This window comes from Panthera uncia, chromosome B4 (genome assembly GCF_023721935.1).
Source record: "Panthera uncia isolate 11264 chromosome B4, Puncia_PCG_1.0, whole genome shotgun sequence".
In the NCBI taxonomy this organism is placed as follows: domain Eukaryota; kingdom Metazoa; phylum Chordata; class Mammalia; order Carnivora; family Felidae; genus Panthera; species Panthera uncia.
In genome coordinates, this window is record NC_064809.1 from 75,432,084 (window position 1) to 75,455,091 (window position 23,008).

The 23,008-nt window shown below is 37.3% G+C and overlaps 1 protein-coding gene across 10 annotated transcripts in view; it reads left to right on the forward strand.

Moving 5' to 3' along the window:
* LOC125920242 (cyclic AMP-dependent transcription factor ATF-1) overlaps positions 1-23,008 on the forward strand; it is a 119,906-nt gene that overhangs the window by 66,922 nt on the left and 29,976 nt on the right. For 6 of the 10 annotated variants that reach the window (XM_049627324.1, XM_049627328.1, XM_049627325.1 and 3 more), the window contains 3 exons: positions 936-1,066; positions 5,619-5,801; positions 5,887-6,046. In XM_049627324.1, the coding sequence (XP_049483281.1) occupies positions 936-1,066; positions 5,619-5,801; positions 5,887-6,046 (474 nt within the window). Of the gene's footprint in view, positions 1-935; positions 1,067-5,618; positions 5,802-5,886; positions 6,047-9,044; positions 9,165-13,110; positions 21,080-23,008 lie in introns of those variants that run through there. The other 4 variants (XM_049627329.1, XM_049627331.1, XR_007456992.1 and 1 more) reach the window with 3 other exon arrangements.

Below are 23,008 nucleotides of genomic sequence, written 5' to 3' on the forward strand. Positions count from 1 at the left end.
TAAAACCATAAATAAACAGTTTTACTTATCACTAGTATTGTGTGCTTTTTATAGTAGTATTCTTATTTCTTATTGGTTTCTTAAAACTGTGGGCTTCTCACTATAGAGTTGAAGGGTGGAAAGACAAATTTGGTCTTTTTATTTATTTTTAATGTTTATTTTTAATTTTTTTTTTTTTGTTTATTCATTTTTTTGAGAGACAGACTGAGAGTACGAGCAGGGGAGGGGCAGAGAGAGAAGGAGACACAGAGTCCAAAGCAGGTCTCAGGCTCTGAGCTGTCAGCATAGAGCCTGATGCGGGGCTTGAACTCACGAACGGTGAGATCATGACCTGAGCCGAAGTCAGCCGCTTAACCGACTGAGCCACCCAGGCGCCCCAATGTTTGTTTATTTTTGAGAAAGAAAGCGAGCATGAGTGGGTGAGGGGCAGAGATAGGACACAGAATCCAAAGCAAGCTCCAGGCTCTGAGCTGTCAGTGCAAGGCCGACATGGGGCTCAAATTCATGAATCTTGAGATCATGACCTGAGCCAGAGTTGGACACTCAACCAACTGAGCCACCCAAGTGCCCCAGATTGGGTCTTTTTAAATAAAGGTCACTATTTAGAAAATGAATACTGTTCTTGTTAATTAACAAAATACCTTACAACGGAGTCATCTCTCTTGTAGGGAAAGAGACATTTCATACCTCTGTAAGGGCCTTGTACCTGTGTATTTGTTCATTGTCTCTTTTCCAGGAGCCATAAACTTTAAAGCATAACTCACCTGCAGTACGTCATTACAGTAGTCTGTGCTGAACTGAGTGGCTCCTTGACAAAACAGTTAAAATGTCTAGTAGATTATTGTACTTTTAACCTGAGATTGAAAAAGGTTTGGCAGTTTGTTTTTATAAAGCTGTCCTCATTACCAGCATTAATTGAGTTTTATTTTTCACAGAAAAATTTTGAAAGATCTATCCTCTGAAGATACACGGGGCAGAAAAGGAGACGGAGAAAACCCTGGAGTTTCTGCTGTCACTTCTATGTCTGTTCCAACTCCCATCTATCAAACTAGCAGTGGACAGTACAGTACGTATAGGAATACATTTTTCCATGATGGATACACAAACGCTAAAGAAGTGGTGTATAGAAAGACTGTCATGCTTTGTGAGGATAATTAGTTGAAGGTTAGCATTTTGAGCCCAAAATAATGCAGAATACCTTTTCAGCATTATCTCATTTACTCCTTACAGCAACTTTGTGAGGTAGGCAGTTATCAATTTATGAGGAAACTGAGCCTTAGAGAGGTTAGATAATGTCCCTGAAGTTACCACACAGCTTGTAAGTGATATGCTTACTTTGGAGTTTTGACAGATGCATGGAGTTGTCTCACCACCACAATCAAGATATAATTTCATCACCCCATGGAATTCTTTGTGCTGTCCATTTGTAGAGGATTTTTCCTTCCATTCCTAACTCCTGTTCAAGTCTAATTGACTCTTGCCACAAAATCTGTGTCCCGTCCCCTCACGTCTCACACCTCCAATCACCACCATTACCCTGGCTTATACTCCTATCTGAATTACTGCAGTGCACATCCACTTGGTCATTTTGCTTCCATTCTTGCTCTCGTTTTCCATACTGCAGCCAAAGCAGTTTATTTAAAATGTCCATTAGGGGGTGCCTGGGTGGCTTGGTCGGTTAAGCGTCCGACTTCGGCTAAGGTCATGATCTCACCGTTCGTGAGTTCGAGCCCCGCATCAGGCTCTGTGCTGACGGCTCAGAGCCTGGAGCCTGTTTCAGATTCTGTGTCTCCCTCTCTCTCTGCTCCTCCCCTGTTCATGGTCTGTCTCTCTCTGTCTCGAAAATAAATAAACGTTAAAAAAAAATTTTTTTTTTTAAATAAATAAATAAAATGTCCATTAGATCACACCACTTTTGCTCCAGTGACTCTCCATCACCCCTAGAATAAGTCCTATAAGGCTAAGTTCCATTCAAGATCTGGCCTCACTTACCAAACTCCAATCTCATCTGCCACTGGCTGGCATTCTAGCAACACAGACTTTCTTGGAATTTCTCCAACATGAAGCTTGTTTCTGCCTCAGGATATTTGGGCTTGTCACCCCACTGCCTGGCACATTCTTCTCCCAGAGTCTCATATGGATGGCTTTTACATCCTTACTTCTGCTCAAGTGTCACTTCTCTTTTTTTTTTTTTTTTTTTTTTTCAACTTTTTTTTTTTTTTAATTTATTTTTGGGACAGAGAGAGACAGAGCATGAACGGGGGAGGGGCAGAGAGAGAGGGAGACACAGAATCGGAAACAGGCTCCAGGCTCCGAGCCATCAGTCCAGAGCCTGACGTGGGGCTCGAACTCACGGACCGCGAGATCGTGACCTGGCTGAAGTCGGACGCTTAACCGACTGCGCCACCCAGGCGCCCCTCAAGTGTCACTTCTCAAAGAGACCACTCTTTATTAAAATGTGCTCTTTAGTTAGCTTTCTTACATTTTTCATAGCATTTATATGTAATTATTAAAAAGTACATATTTAATTATAGATTATACATAATTATAGATCAGTTTATTTATCATCTGTTCTCAAAGATAAGTTCCCTGAGGGAAAGAACTTTGTCTTGTTCACAGCTGTATTCTTGGCCTGGAGGCCCTGGCGCATAGTAAGCTTTCAGTGAAATTTGTCGTGAATAAGTTATTTAAAGAATATGTAAAAAACACCTCAATGAGGACACATAAGAAACTGAGAACAGTGGTTGCAAGGAAGGAGACCTGGGAACAAAGATCAGAGGCAGTTGAGAAGTTCACTTTCATTTTAAACAAAACTGATTTTTCTTTCCATACACATCCATTACTGTTTTCAAAAATCTTTTTCTTTCTTTGTTTTAAATTTTTTTAATGTTTTTATTTATTTTTGAGAGAGAGAGAGCACAAGCAGGGGAGGGGCAGAAAGAGAGGGAGACACAGAATCTGAGGCTCCAGGCTCCAAGCTGTCGGCACAGAGCCTGATGTGGGGCTTGAACCCACGAACCATGAGGTCATGACCTGACCTGAAATTGGACACTTAACTGACACCCCAAAATAAATACAGTTCAAACTGGTGTTTAAGACAGCATGATCCAATAGAACTTCCTTGCTGAAAATGTTTTATATTTGCATTGTCTAGTATAGTAGCCACTAAGCCATGTGTGACTGTTGAGCACTTGAAATGTGGCTCGTGAGACTGAGGAACTGAATTTCTTATCTTGCTTTCAGTTAATTTAATAGTCATATGTGACTAATGGCTACCGTATCAGTGTAGATTTAGAGTAGATTCAACCAGATAAATATACATGTTAAAAATAGGAAGATAGGTTATAAAAATGAAAACAATTCTGTATTATTACATATGTTTAACATCAAAAGATGTATCTCTCGGGGTGCTTGGGTGGCTCAGTCAATAAGCGTCTGACTTCAGCTCAGGTCATGATCTTGCAGTACGTGAGTTTGAGCTCCACATTGGGCTCTGTGCTGACAGCTCAAAGCCTGGAGCCTGCTTGGGATTCTGCCTCCCTCTCTCGCTCTGCCCCTCCTCTGCTCATGTTCCATCTCTGTCTCTCTCAAGAATAAACATTAAAAAAAAAAAAAAAAAAGAATTGTACTTATTTCAATTATAACATATGAAATATCTCCCTAAGTTTCTATGTAGTTTTCATAATTCCTAATTTTAATTGTTTTAGAATAAGAAGCCATATTAATATATCATAATTTTTAACGTGCTGATATGCTACTTTTCTTAAAGAATTTTTTAGGGGTGCCTGAGTGCTCACGCTCTGTCTCTCTCTCAAAAATAAATAATAAACATTAAAAAAAAAGTATACATATGTGTGTATGGATACACATTTTGATGTGTGTTAATGTATCAGTCTATATGAACATAGGAAATGATTAGGAAGAGGATGTACATTGAAAATGGTTACCCCAGAATAAGGGTGTGGGGTGGCCAGTAGAATAAATTGGGATAGAGAATAGGACTTTTTATTTTACTTATATATTTACATTTATATATATGTATATATATAATGTGCGTTGGAGAGAAGGCGATTGAAAACAATTGCTAATATAAGTTTAAAACAAATCTCTGCATCTAAAAAATCTTAAACTGTCATTACTTCTAAAGTCATATAAATTAAAGTATGTAGAATATTTGTTGTGTGGTAGTGGATGAGAGATAATTATATACTCCTGAAAAAAAATATTTTCAATTAAAACATACATTCAGATAAGTGTGTTTTGGCTTCCTGGTACCCAGAGTATAAAAGGAGAAGAAAAGTTGCATAATTATAATCTGGTAAGAGGGCACAGAGATGAGGCATTAGATTCTGAAGGGGATTTATTACGTGGGAGTGCATAATGGTAAAATGCTTTCCATTTGATCATATCTTATGGGTGTTTCATGTAAGGTTTGAGAGGAAAGCATTAACATAAGTATAATTCATTGAGGGGCGCCTGGGTGGCCCAGTTCATTAAGCATCTGGCTCAGGTCATGCTCTCACAGTTTGTGAGATCGAGCCCTGCATTGGGCTCTGCTCTGCGCTGACGGCGTGGAGCCTGCATGGGATTCTCTCTCTCCCTCTGCCCCTCCCCTGCTCACTCACTCTCAAAATAAACAAACATTTATTTTTATATATATATATATATATATATATATATATATATATATATCATTGAAAAATGCTGTGGGGCACATAGTAATGTGACCTCTTTCTCATGACAACCTTATTGGTGATTTTCACTAGGAAGTAACTTGAATAGATTACATTTTTAAAATATCACTTAAGTAAATAACATTTAGTACAATTTAATAGTGGTTACCCCTAGACAGCAGAGCTCAGAAACAAAGTATGAAGATACATATTTTTTCATTATGTAACCTTTTATCCTCTTAAAAATTTTCCCATAGGCATAGGCCCATTTAATCTATTCAAAAATATTTTTAAGCTTATAATCTTTTTAATGCTTCTTTTGAATAAAAATACACAGTGTGTTAATGTTTCCTTCTACTGATTTTTCCTTTAAAAGTTAGCCATTGATGGGGCGCCTGGGTGGCTCTGTCAGTAAAGCGACCAACTTCAGCTCAGGCCATGATCTCACAGCTAGTGGGTTCAAGCCCCACGTCGAGCTCTGTGCTGACAGCTCAGAGCCAGGAGCCTGCTTCAAATTCTGTGTCTCCCTCTCTCTCTGCCCCTCCCCTACTCACACTGTGTCTCTCTCCCTCAAGAATAAAATAAAACATTAAAAAAAAAAAAAAAAAAGCCATTGGTACCCTCTCCTAATGTTCCAGAACTGCTGTGACAACATTAGCAATTAGCATGCAGTGCTCCATTGAGCCCATAATGTGTTTTGACTAATCTACAGTTTGAGACTGAATTTAAGATTAGTGCACCTGAACTATAAAATTTTATAAAGAAATGCCATTTTATTTATTTTATTTCTTTTACATATAGTTCACCCAAAGTAGTTAACAGTTACCAAGTGGAACTGCATTCAGACCTGTTTTAATAAGTAGTGGCTGGGTTTTTTTTCACCAATCCTTTGCAATTAGTGTATTGTATAGCCTTACAATAGCTATGTTCTCTCTTTGGTTAAAGTTGCCATTGCCCCAAATGGAGCCTTACAACTGGCCAGCCCAGGCACAGATGGAGTACAGGGACTTCAGACATTAACCATGACAAATTCAGGCAGTACTCAGCAAGGGACAACAATTCTCCAATATGCACAGACCTCTGATGGACAGCAAATACTTGTGCCCAGCAACCAGGTGGTTGTACAAAGTAAGTATGTTTAAGTGTCTGTGGAAAACATCCCAATGTACTTTCAAAGACACTTATGAATTAACTCACTCTTCTGACCACACAGCTGCATCAGGAGATATGCAGACATATCAGATCCGTACCACACCGTCAGCTACTTCGCTGCCACAAACTGTGGTGATGACATCTCCTGTGACTCTTACATCTCAGACATCTAAGACAGATGACCCCCAACTGAAGAGAGAAATAAGGTTGATGAAAAACAGGTAGGTGGTAAAATTGTACTGCCAGAATGGGTAACGTTTTTGTAAATCTCAAAACGTAACCAGATGTTAACTGGAATTGTGAATTAAAAATGAGAGAGTTTTGGGGTGCCTGGCTAGCTCAGTTGGTGGAGCACAACTTTATCTTGGGGTTGTGAGTTTGAGCCCCACATTGGCCATAAATAGAGCTTACTTTAAAAAAAGAGAGCTTTATTTTACTGAGTGTTATGTTGTATCTAGTTCATTTCCAAAGGATCCCATTGCTCAATCTCTTTATTTAATATATGACCTAGAGGTCTTTCATTTTTATTTTGTCTTTTGAATAGTACTGTTAAGCAGAGCTTTTCGAACAATATATTTTGTTCTTGCTGGGCTCACAAAAGTTAAATGAAAATAATAATTTGCTGCTTGCCATTGATAGTGGGAAGAGGAAAGAATTCCTAAAAAACTGATGGCCACAGAAATGCTAAAAATGAATTTTACCCATGAATATATATCAGTGATTTAACCTCCAGAAACATTTACTTTCATTTTAAATGTATTTTAAACATAGTATTAGCTATATGTACATCAGTCATGAAAACCACCAGTTCTTTGAGAAAAAGAATATAATGGATACCCTTCTGTAGTGAGTTTAAGGGGAAAAAAAAGAGAGAAAGGACACTAATAAAAACTATGTTAGGAATCAAAAAGGGTAGATACCCACATATAAAACAAATATTTAAAAAATTACAGGATTCTGTTTTTAACTCCTCTCAGTAAGTTAGAAAATTAGAATAAAAGGATGATTTTCTAAAGCAATAAAAATTATCATACAAGGACCAGAAGGATGCATTTAATTACTTCAAGATAAAATGTTTCTTTACTAAAAACTAAGAGCGAGCATCATTGTAATGAACTTAGTAACGTGGCAGGGATTGTCCGTTGTCTTGGAGGTTCCAACAAATGCAGTAAGACAAGGATCTGAAGTAAGTTATGTAAATACTAGAAAAGAAGAACCGTGTTTTTTTGTTGATGATATGGTTGTGTACCTAGGATACCCAAAAGATTTGTTAAGAATTACTAGAATGAGGCTTCTCTTTCTGATAATATGACCTCACTATGTAATATTATTAACAGCTTGATGAAATATAAAAACCACCCTTTTAAATGATTGGATGAGCCTCCAGGGAAGTAAGAGATATCTATTGAGGTTAGGAATCAATCAGAAGCACAAGACCATGAAGTTCATAAGCACTGAAGCAACCCCTGTATAATCTGTAAATTCATATCTTTGTGATTGGTATAGCTTTGGTATGCAAAGGGGACTAGGGCAAAGCCTGGGGTCTGTGCAGCCTGGGGGAACTGGATCAGAGATTGTTATTCTTCATGAAGTCAAGACCCAAGCAAAGTTGACCCTTGAACAATGGAGGCGTTGGCGTGCTGACCCCCACCGCCCCACAATTGAAAGTCTATAATTTTTGACTTCCCAAAAACTGAGTTGACTAGAATCCTTACTGATAACATAAACAGCCAATTAACACATATTTTTTATGTTATGTGTAGTTATATATACTGTATTCTTACAATAAAGGAAGCTAGAGAAAAAATACTAAGAAAATCATAAGGAAGAGAAAATACATTTATGGTACCATATTAAAAAAAAATCTGCATATAAGTAGACTCACACAGTTCAGACCCGTGTTGTTCAAGAGTCAGCTGAAATTTAAAAATGGTCTGGGTCCATAGTTCCCCAACTTTTTGGAAGAAAGCAGTCTTAACACAGCCTTTAACAAATTCCCATACATTGAGTTCTAACAAATACAAGTTGAAAAATCACAGACTGTCCAAGGAATTAGGCCTCCATCATCATATGTGCCAAGCCTTTATGTTATTTTCACAAAAATGTTTGAGGTGTATATAATATTATTTCCAGTTTTTCTGAGATGAGGAAACTGAGGCTTAGGTTAATTTCTTTGCCCAAGGTTAAACTACTTAGTAAGTGGTAGAGGTAGGATTTAAAAACACGGGTCCAGGTTTCAGAGTCCAAAGACAGATAATTCGATAATACTGCACTACCTTTCAGGAGCAAGAGTCATCAGAGCACACAACAGAACAACTTTTGTAAAGCCTTCAGTTATCGGTCTACTAGATTTAAAGAAAAAAAAGGGTGTCCTTGAAAATCATCAAAGATCAAGAGACTATAAAAATGATAAAAATCGGAAAAGAAAAAATAAAATTGCTCTCCGTAGCAAATATATATTCATCTGCTTAGAATATCCAGGAGAATCATGTACAAAGTATTAGAAAGCTTGAAAAATAACCAGCATTGTACTGGAAACCTTTAACCATTTTGTAGTAAAACAAGAACAGAGGGTATTATGAGGATTTAAATGAAAGGAAATCCTTACCTACTATTTTTTATATAATTGCCTATTATTTATTTATTTATTTATTTTTATTTATTTATTTTTTTTTAACGTTTATTTATTTTTGAGACAGAGAGAGACAGAGCATGAACAGGGGAGGGTCAGAGAGAGGGAGACACAGAATCTGAAACAGGCTCCAGGCTCTGAGCTGTCAGCACAGAGCCCGACGCGGGGCTTGAACTCACGAACCGCGAGATCATGACCTGAGCCGAAGTCGGCCGCTTAACCGACTGAGCCACCCAGGCGCCCCATATAATTGCCTATTTTTTAAAACGGACTTACAGAAAAATTATTAGAAGTAATGAATTTATAACATTGCTAAATATAACACCAGTATTCAAAAATCATATTTCTTTACATCAGTAATGGTTTGGTAAATAATTATTTAAAAGACACCATTTATGTTATCAACAAAATATCAGACAAGAAATCTAACAACAAAAGATGTCCAGGACAGTTATGAAAAATATTGTACAATGTCTTTGAAAGACCTTAAGGAAGATCTAAATAAAATGGAGAAATAAATACTATGTCCATAGATATGGAAACTCAGTATTATAAAGATGACTGTTTTTCCCCCAATTGATCCATAGATTCAATGCAGTTCCAATCAAAACCTAAACAGGTTGTTTGAAGAACTTGACAAGTTGATACTAAAATTTATAGAAGAGTAAAGGGCCAAGAACAGCCAAAATATTCCAGACAAGAATAAGGTGAGGAGATATCAAGTTTTATTTAAAGCTGTGGTAATTGAAATAATGTGATAGTGGCATTGAGGGAAAAAAAAAATTGACCAATGAAATAGCTCAGAAACTGATCCATGGACACAGGACAGATTATTGGGGGAAGGAGGGACTCTTCAATAAATGGTATTAGGATAATTATTGATAAATGAAAAAATACTGGATTTCTTCCTCACACCATACACAAAATCATTGCAGAGAGATTAAAAACACAAATGTGAAAGATGAAATTTTGAAACTTTTAAGTGAAAATATATAATCTTATGGTTTCAGGATTAGGGAAAGATAACTTAAAACAATGCACACCCCTCCCACAAACATTAACACAAAAGATTAATGAATCTTCATTAAAATTAATAATTTCTGTTCATCTGTAGAGTGAAAATACAAGCTCCAACCCTATAGAAGATATTTGAAACATATCTAACAACAACAAAAAGATTTGTTTGAAAAAAACAAAAATATCTTCTAAGTTATTAAGTACAACCTAATGGAAGAAAAATTGGCAAAATATATGAATAGGCATTTCTCAGAAAACACAAGTGGTTAATAATCGTATGAAAGATTATTCACCCTTATCAATCAGTAATCAAAGAAATGCAAATTAATACCACACATTTAGTTACCATTTATCCCCACCCAATTGGCAAAAATCTTCCAAGTCTAACCAGGAAGTGGCAAGGATTTTAAACAGTGAAACTCAGAGACTGCCTATGGCAGTGAAAGTTGGTATAATCACTTTGGATTAATTGGCCTTATCTTGTACAGTTGACCTGGATATGCTCTATGAGCTGTTTCACTCTGTGTATGTGACTGAGACTTTTGCAGGAAGTATGCATAAAAATGTTCACAACAACAAAAATCAGGAAACAACCTAAATAGTAACAGAATGGACACATAAATTTTGGTTGTCTTTATTCAATCTGATAGTGTTCATGTGTATTGATTGATCACTGTAACATGAATAAGTATTAGGAAAATAAAGTTAAGTGAAAATAGGTTGTAACAGAATACATAAAGTGTCATATTTTAAAGTAAGTTTTAGGGGTGCCTGGGTGGCTCAGTCGGTTAAGCGGCCGACTTCGGCTCAGGTCATGATCTCACAGCCCATGAGTTTGAGCCCCACGTCGGGCTCTGTGCTGACAGCTCAGAGCCTGGAGCCTGTTTCGGATTCTGTGTCTCCCTCTCTCTGACCCTCCCCCGTTCATGCTTTCATGCTCTGTCTCTCTCTGTCTCAAAAGTAAATGTTAAAATAAGTTTTAGAATATAAGCAAACTAAATTATATACAATTTAGAGACGTATAAATATTACTGAAACCATGAAAATAAGTAAAAGATTGAAGCTAGTAATTGCTTCCAGGCAAGAGGCAGGGGTATGGAATCAGGAAATAGCACAGAAATTTCTTCAACAGTATAGATCATATGTTCTCTTATTAAATCAGGTGTTGGGCTTACATGTGTTCATTTTATTTATTATGCTTCATAACATTACACCACATACAGTCTTTTGTGTGTATAGTATATCATAATAAATTTTTTTAATTACAGTGATTTATAAGGAAATTTAGTAAGTTTTTCTACTATGAATTACCGTCTTGAAAATAATAATGGGAAGTAATATTCGCATTAGTGGCAAAAAATCATAAAACCCTTAGTAAACACAATAGGAGAAGATTACATTTAAGTTTGTTTATTTATTTTGAGAGAAAACTAGAAAATGAGCAGGGGAGAGGCAGAGAGAGAGGGAGACAGAGAATCCCAAGCAGGCTCCACGCTGTCAGCACAGAGCCCAATGTGGGGCTCAGACTCACAAACCATGAGATCATGACCTGAGCGAAAACCAAGAGTCAGATGCTTAACCAGTTGAGCCACCCAGGTGCCCCTAAAATACACATATAAATTTAATGTGATTCAAACTAGAACCTCTATAGATCTCCATGGAATTGGACAACATAAGGTGAGAGTTGACATGAAAGAAAAAAGTGTTCTAGAATGGTCAAGAACAGGAAGAGGTTACTTGTTCCATTAGGCATTAAAACATACTCTCTAAAGCCACTGTAATCAAAACTTGGTATCAGCACAGGAGCAGACAATAACATTAGCAAACAGGATAGAGCCCAGAAATAGCTTTTTATGCTAGTTAAGTACAGTACTTCTAAAAGATGGCATGTTTAATAAATGTTAACTGACACCGCATCTGAAAGAAAATTAAATTAGACTCCTCTATTTTATATCACATACGAAAGTAATTCCAAATGGATTAAAGACTTAATTGTGAAAAATTAAGCAATAAAATTATCTTTAAAATTAAGAGAGAAATATATAGTGCATGGAATTTTAACCTAAGCCAAGAAAAAGACTAAAAAAGAAGCATTTATGGTATAAGATATAAAAATATGAGAAGTCAAATGATAGAAAATAATATATAAAAACAGGGGCGCTTGGGTGGCTTGGTTGGTAAAGCATCTGACTCTTCATCTCAGCTCAGGTCATGATCTCATGGTTTGTGGGTTTGAGCCCCGTGTCAGGCTCCATGCTGACAGCTCAGAGCCTGCTTGGGGTTCTCTCTCTCCCTCTCTCTCTCTGCCCCTCCCCTGCTTGCACTCTCTCTCTTCCTCTCTCAAAATAAATAAACTTTTAAAAAGGAAATAATATAAAAACAGATAAAGGATTAATATGTATAATGCACACAGAGTTCTTAGGTTGTCTTTATAATTTCTCATCGTAAAACAGGAAAAGGTATGAATGGAAAAAGGGTATGAACAGGCAGTTTACATAAGAGATCCAAAGACCAGGGCGCCTGGGTGGCTCAGTTGGTTAAGTGTCCGACTTCGGCTCAGGTCATGATCTCACGGTCCGTGAGTTCAAGCCCGGTGTCGAGCTCTGTGCTGATAGCTTAGAGCCTGGAGCCTGCTTCGGATTCTGTGTCTCCCTCTCTCTCTGACCCTCCCCCGTTCACGTTCTGTCTCTGTCGCAAAAATAAACGTACATTAAAAAAATTAAAAAAAAAAAAAAAAAGATCCAAAAGACCAATAGGCTTTTGAAAAGATGTTCAATCTCACTAGTAGTTAGGGATGAAAATGAATTAACAATAAAGTGTACATGGCAAGGATCTATACCTACTTGGAAACATCATTAAAATAAAATAGTGTAAAAAAAGCAAGTTGCAGATAATACCTACAGTACATAATATAAAAAATACTCAAAATAATACCGCTCTACATATGTGATACATGTATGTGACTTCACAGAAATATTCTAAGAGGACATTTACAAAACTGAGTATCAAGCACTGTTTGTAATTAAAACTTAAATAAAAATTGAAGAAACAGTGTCAAAAGCCAGAGGACCCATAAATTTGAATCCTTGGTTTTGGGACATATGCTCACAAAGAACCTGGTGTTAAGAACATGCATAGCAGCTAAAATGAGAAACAGCCCCAAGGAATAGATCAATACGCTATGGTGATGGTCACACAATGGAATACACTCAGCAACAGTAAGGAACAAACCACCTCGAAGCAACATCGATGAGCCTCAAAAGTATACTGAGTGAAAGGAGACCAGACACAAGGGCGCATACTGTATGACTCTGTTATTATGACAATAATATATATATATGACAATCTTCATCTGTGGTGATAAAATCTGAACATTAGTTGTTTGGGGAGAGCACTGACCAGGAATGGGCACGAGGCAACTTTCTGGGACGACAAAGAAGTTCTCTGTCTTGATAAGTGTGGGGGTTATATAGGTATGTGCATTTGCCAAAACCAATTGAATTCTGCACTTAAGATCTATGTATTTTGGTTCTGTAGAGATGTAGAGAGATGACCAGGGAGGATTACTGAGGTGCATTTACCATTTAAAGAATGTGAACTTTTTTTCTAACATTGGTTTTTAATGCCTATGTTTAGAGAAGCTGCTCGAGAATGTCGCAGAAAGAAGAAAGAATATGTGAAATGCCTGGAAAATCGAGTTGCAGTCTTGGAAAATCAAAATAAAACTCTAATAGAAGAGTTAAAAACTTTGAAGGATCTTTATTCTCATAAAAGTGTTTGATTAAGAAAGAAAATATTTTTGCAGACTTGCCTAAAAATTAGATGGATTTCTTTTCTTTTTAGTGGAGTTTTATAAATTAAAAGGTCAAAAATGAAGCTTTTTATTTAGGCTTTTGCAACTCAAAGATAATCTTATGCAAGAGATCTGGTGACAGAAGATGAAGTGGAAAATGACCTCAAGGAAGTCACTAGCACAGGTGGAAGCTCTGGAAAAATGAAACCCACTGAAGAAGAGGGAAGTGAGCTCTCACACCAATTTGAATTTCCTAAATGACAATAACCCAAAAATGCCAGAGAAGATGAAATTTGGTAAATTATTTTTAAAATCAGTTTACCCTGTAGGTTTGCATTTCTTACTGTTTCCTAAAATTTACCTTTTTCACTTGTGTGTGTGCGCGCGCGTGAGTGTTTTATTTCTGCCAATAAATTTTAAATTACAAATAGAAAAGCTAATACATAACTAAATATATAAATTATGTGTTCTGATTACGTATACTTGTTCTATCGTCAGATCGTTGAAATGGGTTTTTTAAAGTTTGTTTCTTGGACTTGAGAGGCTTTTGAGACTTGGGTTTAACTGTTTTTGAGGCTTTGTCCTCAAAGGCATTTAAGGTACATGAATGGAGTATGGTGATTTTGTAACATTTTTTATCAGAATGGAAAGAGAACTTCTGTTTAAAAGTTTGATACTTTTAAATAGTTTGTTTTTTGGTTACTCTGGGAATGGAGATTTTCTACAAATATATAATAAATTGTTTTTTTGATTCTATATTCTGTATGCAGTTGAATATACATTACCTATTCTGTTGTGCTTTAATAGAATGGAATGTTTACAGGCCCTTGAGATATTAGAGTATTTTTTAAAAATCTTCTGAAGATACATACCAAAGTTTCCAAGAGGATTTTATAATCAATTTAATGTAAGGTTTATCAGATTCTAAAATCGTATGGTTATTAAGGCAATTTTATGTTAGAGACTATTTTGTAATGTAGCGAATGGTACATTTCTAAGAAAAGTGACTGCCGATATATTTTTATAGCTAATCTTTATAAATTCTAAAGTTGAGTTTTTAATTATTTTAAATGTTTATATAGTTTAGTAAAAAAAAAATATTTTGCATCTCAAAAGTATCATTTTTATATTATGAGAAGTAAAGTTTCCAGATTGGCTAATATTTGAATTGCAAGTTTTGTATGCAGTTTATCCAAAGCTCAAGAATGCCATCCGTACCCCAGTGTTTAACCTCTGTATTCCAGTTTGTATACACTCTGAAATTGTACTGCAGAACTATTGTGCGCTTCTTACACAATATGTATCATATTGTTGTCTGTGAAATTAAAGGATATTTGATAAAATTAAGTTTGCTGAATGTAAAATATATTGTTATATGAACAGCAAGCTTCCTGATGACCATTCTGTTAATTATACTAACTACAGGACCTGTCTAGTTTTAAAATGAGGATAAATTTAAAATTCTGGTCTACACAGCTTGTTGTTAAAAAAAAAATTTTTTTAACGTTTATTAATTTTTGAGAGACAGAGACAGAGCATGAGTGGGGAAGGGCAGAGAGACACAGAATCTGAAACAGGCTCCAGGCTCTGAGCTGTCAGCACCGAGCCTGACGCGGGGCTCAAACTCACGAACTGCAAGATCCTGACCTGAGCCGGAGTCAGATGCTCAACCGACTGAGCCACCTGGGTGCCCCTACACAGCCTGTTTTAAGAGAGGATATCTTTAGATGTTTGATTCAGTCAGAACCAATTATAATAAACTAAAAGTAGGTAACTTTTTTGTTCTGCAATTGTTTATGGTTAAGGAACCTGTAATGTGGAAATCTCAACACAATTGACAAATTTGTGTAATCTTAATGAAAAACTCCATTAACAGTATTTTTTAAATGAGACTCTGTTGATTTGGCAGTTTATGAGAAGAAAAAAAAAAGTTTGATCACCAGTAGGATTACTTATATCACTTATTATTTGATATGAAGCCAAGAGTCTCAGGCCGATTAGGCCCGAAGAACATGAGGAGGTATGGGGTGTGTTATACCAAGAGTATTTTAAAAGGTTACATTATATATAGGGTATCTTACAAGATTTTAAGATCTGTTAATGTTTGGCTGCCTTAGAGATCCTTTAGCTCTTAATGCCTTAACAGGTGGACATCCACAAACATTTATAAACTTAACACTGCCTGCAGATTTCTGGTGTAGGGCCTTGCTTTCAACTAAATCAAGTTAGGCTAGCAATATGTAACAGGCATGAGCAAGCTACTGCTGAATCCATAAATGCATACCAGATTATCTTTCAAGAGGTTGGTTTTTTAATTTTTTTTTTTTAATGGTTTATTTTTTATTTTCAAGAGAGAGAGCAAGCAGGGGAGGGGCAGAGAAAGACACAGAATCTGAAGCAGGCTCCAGGCTCTGAGCTGTCAGCACAGGACCTGATGTGGGGCTCAAACTCACAAACCGCGAGATCATGACCTGAGCTGAAGTTGGGTACTTAACCAGCTGAGCCACCCAGGCGCCCCAATGTTTATTCTTGACAGAGAGAGAGAGAGAGAGAGATACAGAGCACAAGTGGGGCAGGGGCAGAGAGAGAGGGAGCCAGAATCCGAAGCAGGCTCCAGGCCCTGAGCTGTCAGCACAGAGCCCAACGTGGGACGAGATCACAATCTGTGCTGAAGTGGAACGCTTAACCCATCGAGCCACCCAGGCATCCCTCAAGAGGTTTTTCTAACTTGAATCCAAGAAGGGGCTTATGAAATTTTAAAAGTGAGTATAGTCCAAACCTGAAATTACACTCCAAAAGTTCAATAGGCCAGTGAAATTATTTCATTGGCTTAGTTTTCTATTTTACATATATTATCAGTTTATTATGGAAATAATTATTGCCCATCAACAGTCTTGAGTATATAAATTAAGATACCCCTTTAATTTTACTGTACTGTGAATGGCACATGTTGGAGCTTTGCAAATCTTAAGTACAGTTGACCCTTAAGCAATGCAGGGGTCAGGGGCATAGACTTCTGTTGCAGTCAAAAATCAATGTACAACTTTTGATTCCCTAAGAACTAATACGAACCTACTGTTGACCAGAAGAAGCCTCACCACTAACAGTCAACATATACTTTGTATGTTCCATGTGTCATATATTGCATTCTTAGAATAAAGCTCAAGAAAATACTAAAATCACAAGAGAAAATACATTTCCAGTACTGTTACTGAAAAAAATCCATGTGTATGTGGACCCATGCATTTGACACCTGTGTTGGTCAAGGATCAACCGTGTTTTGGTTTGTTCATTTAGCAATTATTACATTGAAGTTAGTTTAAATCGGTTTTTCTCCAGTTAAAAAACATGGACATAGAAGTGATATAAAAATAAATGTTTATGGCTTGTAACTACATAGTTTTAATGGCAGTTCAAATTCCCAGAAAAGATGCTGTAAAAATGATATAAAGTGAGTGAAATTTGACCAAGGGCTTGATTTAAAGGAAAAGTCACAGGTTATAGTGAAACAATGTCAAAGTATATGAAACTCTAATTACATTTGTTCTACAAAGTTGGTTTTTATTTTTTTTTACATTTATTTTTGAGAGACCCGAGACAGAGTGCAAATGGGGGAGGGGCAGAGAGAAAGAGACAGAAGCCGAAGCAGGCTCCAGGCCCTGAGAAAGCTGTCAGCACAGAGCCCAATGCAGGGCTCAAACTCACGAACCGTGAGATCATGACGTGGGCCGAAGTTGGATGCTTAACAGACAGCCACCCAGGCGCCCCAGGTTTTTATTTTTAATAACTACTGCTGGTTTTTACTATAAAACGAATGCTTACCTCAAGGTTGTGGAATTCAGAAGCCTATCCTAGGCAGAGTTTGGCAAGAATTTTTTTATTGTTTGTTTGAGAGTGAGCATGCATGCACATGAGCAGGGGAGGGGCAGAGGAGACCGGGAATCCCAAGCAGGCTCTATGCCAGCTCACAGCCCAAAGCGAGACTCCAACCCACAAACTGTGAGATCGTGACCTAAGCCAAGATCAAGAGTCGGTCATTTAACCACCACCCAGGCACCCCTGGCAAGAGTCTTGAGGGATAGTCATTTAGAGGAGGCCTAGGCCATTTAACTTTTTTTTTTTTTTTCAAGTTTATTTGAGAGAGTACCCGAACATGAAGTTGGGGAGGGGCAGAGGGAGAATGAGAATCCCAAGCAGGCTCCACACTGTCAGCTAGGATGGGACCCGTGAACTGTGAGATTGTGACCTGAGCCAATACCAAGAGTCCGACGCTTAATCCACTGAGCCACCCAGGTGTCCCTAACATTTTTTTTAAAAGACCCATTCTGATAACTCTGTCCCCTTGTGTCAGTGTAAGTTTCTTTGTAGCAAACAGGTGTTAGAGATCAAGTCTTTATCATTTCATGATTGGAATCCTTTTCCTGAAAATTGACAGATATAGTTTGCTGCCTTCCATAAGTATATATAACAGTTTTTAACTGGTAACTTATGTAAATATGTATAAGCTTAAATTGTTACAAATTCAGAGTTTCCTATATACATAATATACACAGTAGTACCATTTCTTTAATATCTACTATTGAGTGCAGCAAGCTTAGTAAATGTACCCAGAAGCTGTATTAAAGTAAAGCCATTCATTCATTCATTCATTCGTTTAGATATTAAAGGCCTCTTATATGTCAAGCTTTACTAGGGAAAGTGATGAATGAGGCAGTGTTACAACTCTTGTGGAATGTAGATATCTGTGTCATCCTGTGAGCTTGTTAACTTGCCTAAGATTATAGGAGTATTAATAATTAGGGATCTGAGACTTAAACCTAATAATATCTGACCATTCAATCGAAAATAGTAGTCTTGGGGCACCTGGGTGGCTCAGTTGTTTGAGCGTCCAACTTTGGCTCAGATCATGATCTCATAGCTCAGGAGTTCGAGCCCCGCATCGGGCTCTGTGCTGACAGCTCAGAGCCTGGAGGCTGTATCAGATTCTGTGTCTCCCTCTCTCTCTCTGCCCCTCCCCCACTCTCTCTCTCTCTCTCTCTCTCTCTCTCAAAAATAAACATTAAAAAAAAGAAGGGCTCCTGGGTGGCTCAGTCGGTTAAGTGTCCGACTTCACTCAGGTATGATCTCACAGTTTGTGAGTTTGAGCCCCTCGTCGGGCTCTGTGCTGACAGCTCAGAGCCTGGAGGCTGCTTTAGATTCTGTGTCTCCCTCTCTTCTCTGCCCTTCCTCTGCTCATGTTCTTTGTCTCTGAAAAATAAACATTAAAAACTTTCTTTAAAGAAGAAAAAAAATAGTCTTGGGGTGCTTGGCTGGCTCAGTAGAAGGAGCATGCAGCTCTTGATCTCAAGGTTGTGAGTTCAAGCTTCGTGTTGGGTGTGTAGAGTTTACTTAAAAATTTTTTAAAATAAAAGGGCACTAATCTCATTTACCAAAAAACCCAGTAGTCTCTACTTGTACAACAAATCTAGGATTCATACCTAGGTGTGGCTCAACTCCAAAGTTTGTGGTCTTAACCACCAGAATGGACCTTCTTTCCTATCTGTGTTGAAGAAATGTAAAAAGCTTTGTTCCATTGTATCTTTACAAAGATTTTTAAAGTTCTACTTAAACATGTCCACTAGATGGCAACCTCCATTTTAAAATCACAGTTTTACAAACAAAACTATATTAAAAACTACACAAGTTTAACACAAAATCCTTATACACCTACCATTCATAATAATAAATGTTAATGTTTTGTTATCTTTACTTCAGATCATTTTCTGAAGCCTAATCCAATTTCCCCCCTCGAGTCCATGTTTTTTATTTTTTAATATTTTATTTTTGGGGGCGCCTGGGTGGCTCAGTCGGTTAAGCGGCCGACTTCAGCTCAGGTCATGATCTCACAGTCCATGGGTTCGAGCCCCGTGTCAGGCTCTGTGCTGACAGCTCAGAGCCTGGAGCCTGTTTCAGATTCTGTGTCTCCCTCTCTCTGACCCTCTCCCTGTTCATGCTCTGTCTCTCTCTGTCTCAAAAATAAATAAATGTTAAAAAAAATTTTTTAAATAAAATTAAAAAAAAGATTTTATTTTTTAAAGTAATCCCTAAACCCAACATAGGGCTCAAACTTACAACCCTGAGATTAGGAGTCATATATTCTACTGACTGAGCCAGCCAGGCGCCCCTAGTTCACGTTTTTATGTTTATTACATGAATCCATAAATAACACGTTAGAAGATAGTGTCTCTTTTAGAAGTTCATAAATGATACCTTACTGATGTACCATTCTCCAAATGAAAGGTCAAGAACACCAAAGAAAACTTGGGATTTTATCTATGGTAATTTAATATGTTGTTTTGCGGGGGGAAAGCAGCATCAAAGATTTTTTTCCACTGGCAACAGATATTTAATATCACATCTGGGAAAAAAATGCTTGCCCCCGCCCCCAAATTTTTTTTAATTAAGGAAACACTGCAAGTAACACTTGGGTTAAGTTTACAAAATGCTAAACAAAAATGGATGTAGACAGAATTTTAAAAAGGAAAAAGGCCACATTCCTTTTTTGCCCACTACTCTTTACCATCATAAGTAATCAAATGCAATTTTTATGAATTAACTGTACAAAACATTGTGCTTGATGAAGATACCAAAAAAAAAAAAAGAAATGAAACATGGTCTTTCACAAGCTCAAACTACTTGGGGAAATGACAAAAGAGCCCTCTGGTTTTCTCTATGTCACTGTACATAATAGTAAAACATCTAGGGACGCCTGGGTGACTCAGTTGACTGTCCAACTTCAGGTCATGATCTCACAGTTAGTGGGTTCAAGCCCCGCATTGGGCTGTCCGCCATCATCACAGAGTCTCTGTCTCCCTCTCTCTGTGTGTGCTTTCTCTCAAAAATAATAAACATTAAAAAAAAAAAAAAAACTAGAATTCTATACTTAATGGAAAACACTCGTCAATCCAAAAGAAAACAGGAAAGGAGGGAAAAGAAACAGGCAGGACAAATTGCCCAAAGTAAAACGGTAGAAATCTTTATGCATCAGTAATCATGATAAATGTAAATGCACTGGGTGTTTTAGTTAAATACTAAAGATTGCCATGTTGAATTAGAAAACAAAATCCAGCTATATGTTATTTACAAAATAACAGCTGTGCTGACAGCTCAGAGCCTGGAGCCTGCTTCAGATTCTGTGTCTTCCTCTCCCTCTGCCCTTACCCCACTTGCGTGCAGTCTCCCTCAAAAATAAACAAACATTAAAAGAATTACAATAGGGGCACCTGGATGGCTCAGTTGGTTATGTGTCCAACTTCAGCTCAGGTCATGATCTCATGGGTCATGAATTCAAGTCCCACGGCAGGCTCTGTGCTCACAGCTCAGAGCCTGGAGCCTGCTTCAGATTCTGTCTCCTTCTCTTTCTGCCCCTCCGCAACCCCCCCCCCCAAATAAACAATAAAAAATTTTTAAATTAAAATAAAAAATAAAAATATGAGGGTACAGAAGGTTTAAAGGAAAAATATGGAAAAAGTTATACCAAATACTAGCCAAAGGAAAGTACTGATATAGCTACATTTATATTGGACAAAATAGACTTTAAGGAAAAAAATATTGGGACAAAGACGGTCACTATGAAATGATAAAAGATTCAATTCACGTGGAAGATAAAACACATCTGAACTTGTAGGCACATACTAATACAGGATCAGGATGTTAAAATGTAGAAAGATAATGAGAAAGAAAAATACACAATCTTAGTAAGTAAGTTTTTAACATCCCTCTCATAAGTGATACCAAAAAAAAAAAAAAAAAAAAAACCAAACATGAAAACAATCAGTAAAGACATTGATTTGAACAATTAAAAAGCTTGACCTAATATACTGAATTTCATCAATTATAAACCACCATTGATAGTAAGACACCCTATTATCTCAAGTACCCATAAGGAAGAAAAACCACCGCCAGTGAAAGTATGAGATGCCCTTGAGAGCCATATCATTCTGATTTCAGAGATGTTTAAACGTGAAAAATGTGCATCTTCTAATCGAAATTTGATGTAGAATACAAAGCTAAAAGTAGTTCTTTTCAAACACATAAGAGTGTTTATAAAAAGAGAACCATATATTAGGCACTAAAATAAGTCCAAAATTTTTTCAAAGGATTCGTTTCAAACGACTATGTTCCATTGATCTATGTGTCTATCCTTTCACCAAAACCACGCTGCCTTGGTTACTATAGCTTTATTGTCAGTCTTGAAATCAGTATGAATTCTTCGAGTTTTAGTTTTTGTTTTTCCTTTTTTCCCCATTAAAATTGCTTTGGCTATTCTGGTCCCTTTGCCTTTCTATATAAATTATAGAATCAACTTGCCTATATCTATAAAAAAAAAAAAATCCTGCTGGGTTTTGATTGGGTTGTTTTTAACCTATATATAGATCAATTGGGGAAGAACTGACACCTTAACAATACTGAGGCTTCTAGTGCATAAGCACAATATATCTCCATTTATTTAAACCTGTTTCAATTTTCTTCCTTAGATTTTCTTTCTCAGATTTTCTTTCTCTTTTTCTTCTTTCTTTCCCTTCCCTTCCCTTTTGTTTTTGTTCTTCTGGCATAGAGACTCTGCATGTATTTTGTGAGATTTATACCTAATTACTACTTCTTTTTCTTTCTTTCTTATAGCGATTTAAAATGTTTATGGGGCGCCTGGGTGGCTCAGTTGGTTAAGCGGCTGACTTCAGCTCAGGTCACGATCTCGCGGTCCGTGAGTTCGAGCCCCGCGTCGGGCTCTGGCCTGATGGCTCAGAGCCTGGAGCCTGATTCCGATTCTGTGTCTCCCTCTCTCTCTGCCCCTCCCCCGTTCATGCTCTGTCTCTGTCTCAAAAATAAATAAAACGTTAAAAAAAAATTTAAAAAAAATGTTTAAACTTCAGTTTCCAATTGTTCCTCGCTAGGATATAGGAAGAGGCCTTGTGTCCCCTTACCTTGCTACATTCACTTATTCTAGGAGGGTTTGTTTGTTTGTTTGTTTGTTTTATAGATTGCTGGGGCCCTGGGGACAGAAGGAGTGGGCTCAATGTAGATAATGTCATCTGTGAATAGAGATAGTTTTATATCTTTAAAACCGATATGCCTTTAACTTATCTTGCTTTATTTTACTGCCTAGGATTTCTAGTACAGTGTTAAATAGGATTGGTAAGAGTGGACCTCTTTCATTCTTAATTTCTCCCAGTCTTAAGGGGGAAACCACATGGTCTTTTAACATTAAGTATAATATTAGCTGTAGGAGTTTTGTTTTGTTTTGTTTATAGAAGCCACTTCTCATGTTAGGAGAGTTTCCTTCTGTTTCTAATCCAGGAGACTTTTTTCTATCGAGGACAGATATTGAATTTCATCAAATGCTTTTTCTACATCCATTGATATCATCATGTGGCTTTTTCTTTAATTTATGTTTTATGTTTATTTTTGAGAAAGCACAAGCAGGGAAGGGGCAGAGGGAGACACAGAATTCGAAGCAGGCTCCAGGCTCCGAGCTGTCAGCACAGAGCCTGACGTGGGGCTTGAACTCACCGCAAGATCATGACCTGAGCCGAAGTCAGACGCTCAACCGACAGAGCCACCCTGGTGCCCCTCATCATGTGGCTTTTTTAAAAATGTTTATTTATTTTGAGAGAGAGCGCGAGTGAGCAAGGAGGGGCAGAGAGAGAGGGAGAGAATCCCAAGCAGGCTCGGCACTATCAGTGTGGAGTCCCACGTGGGGCT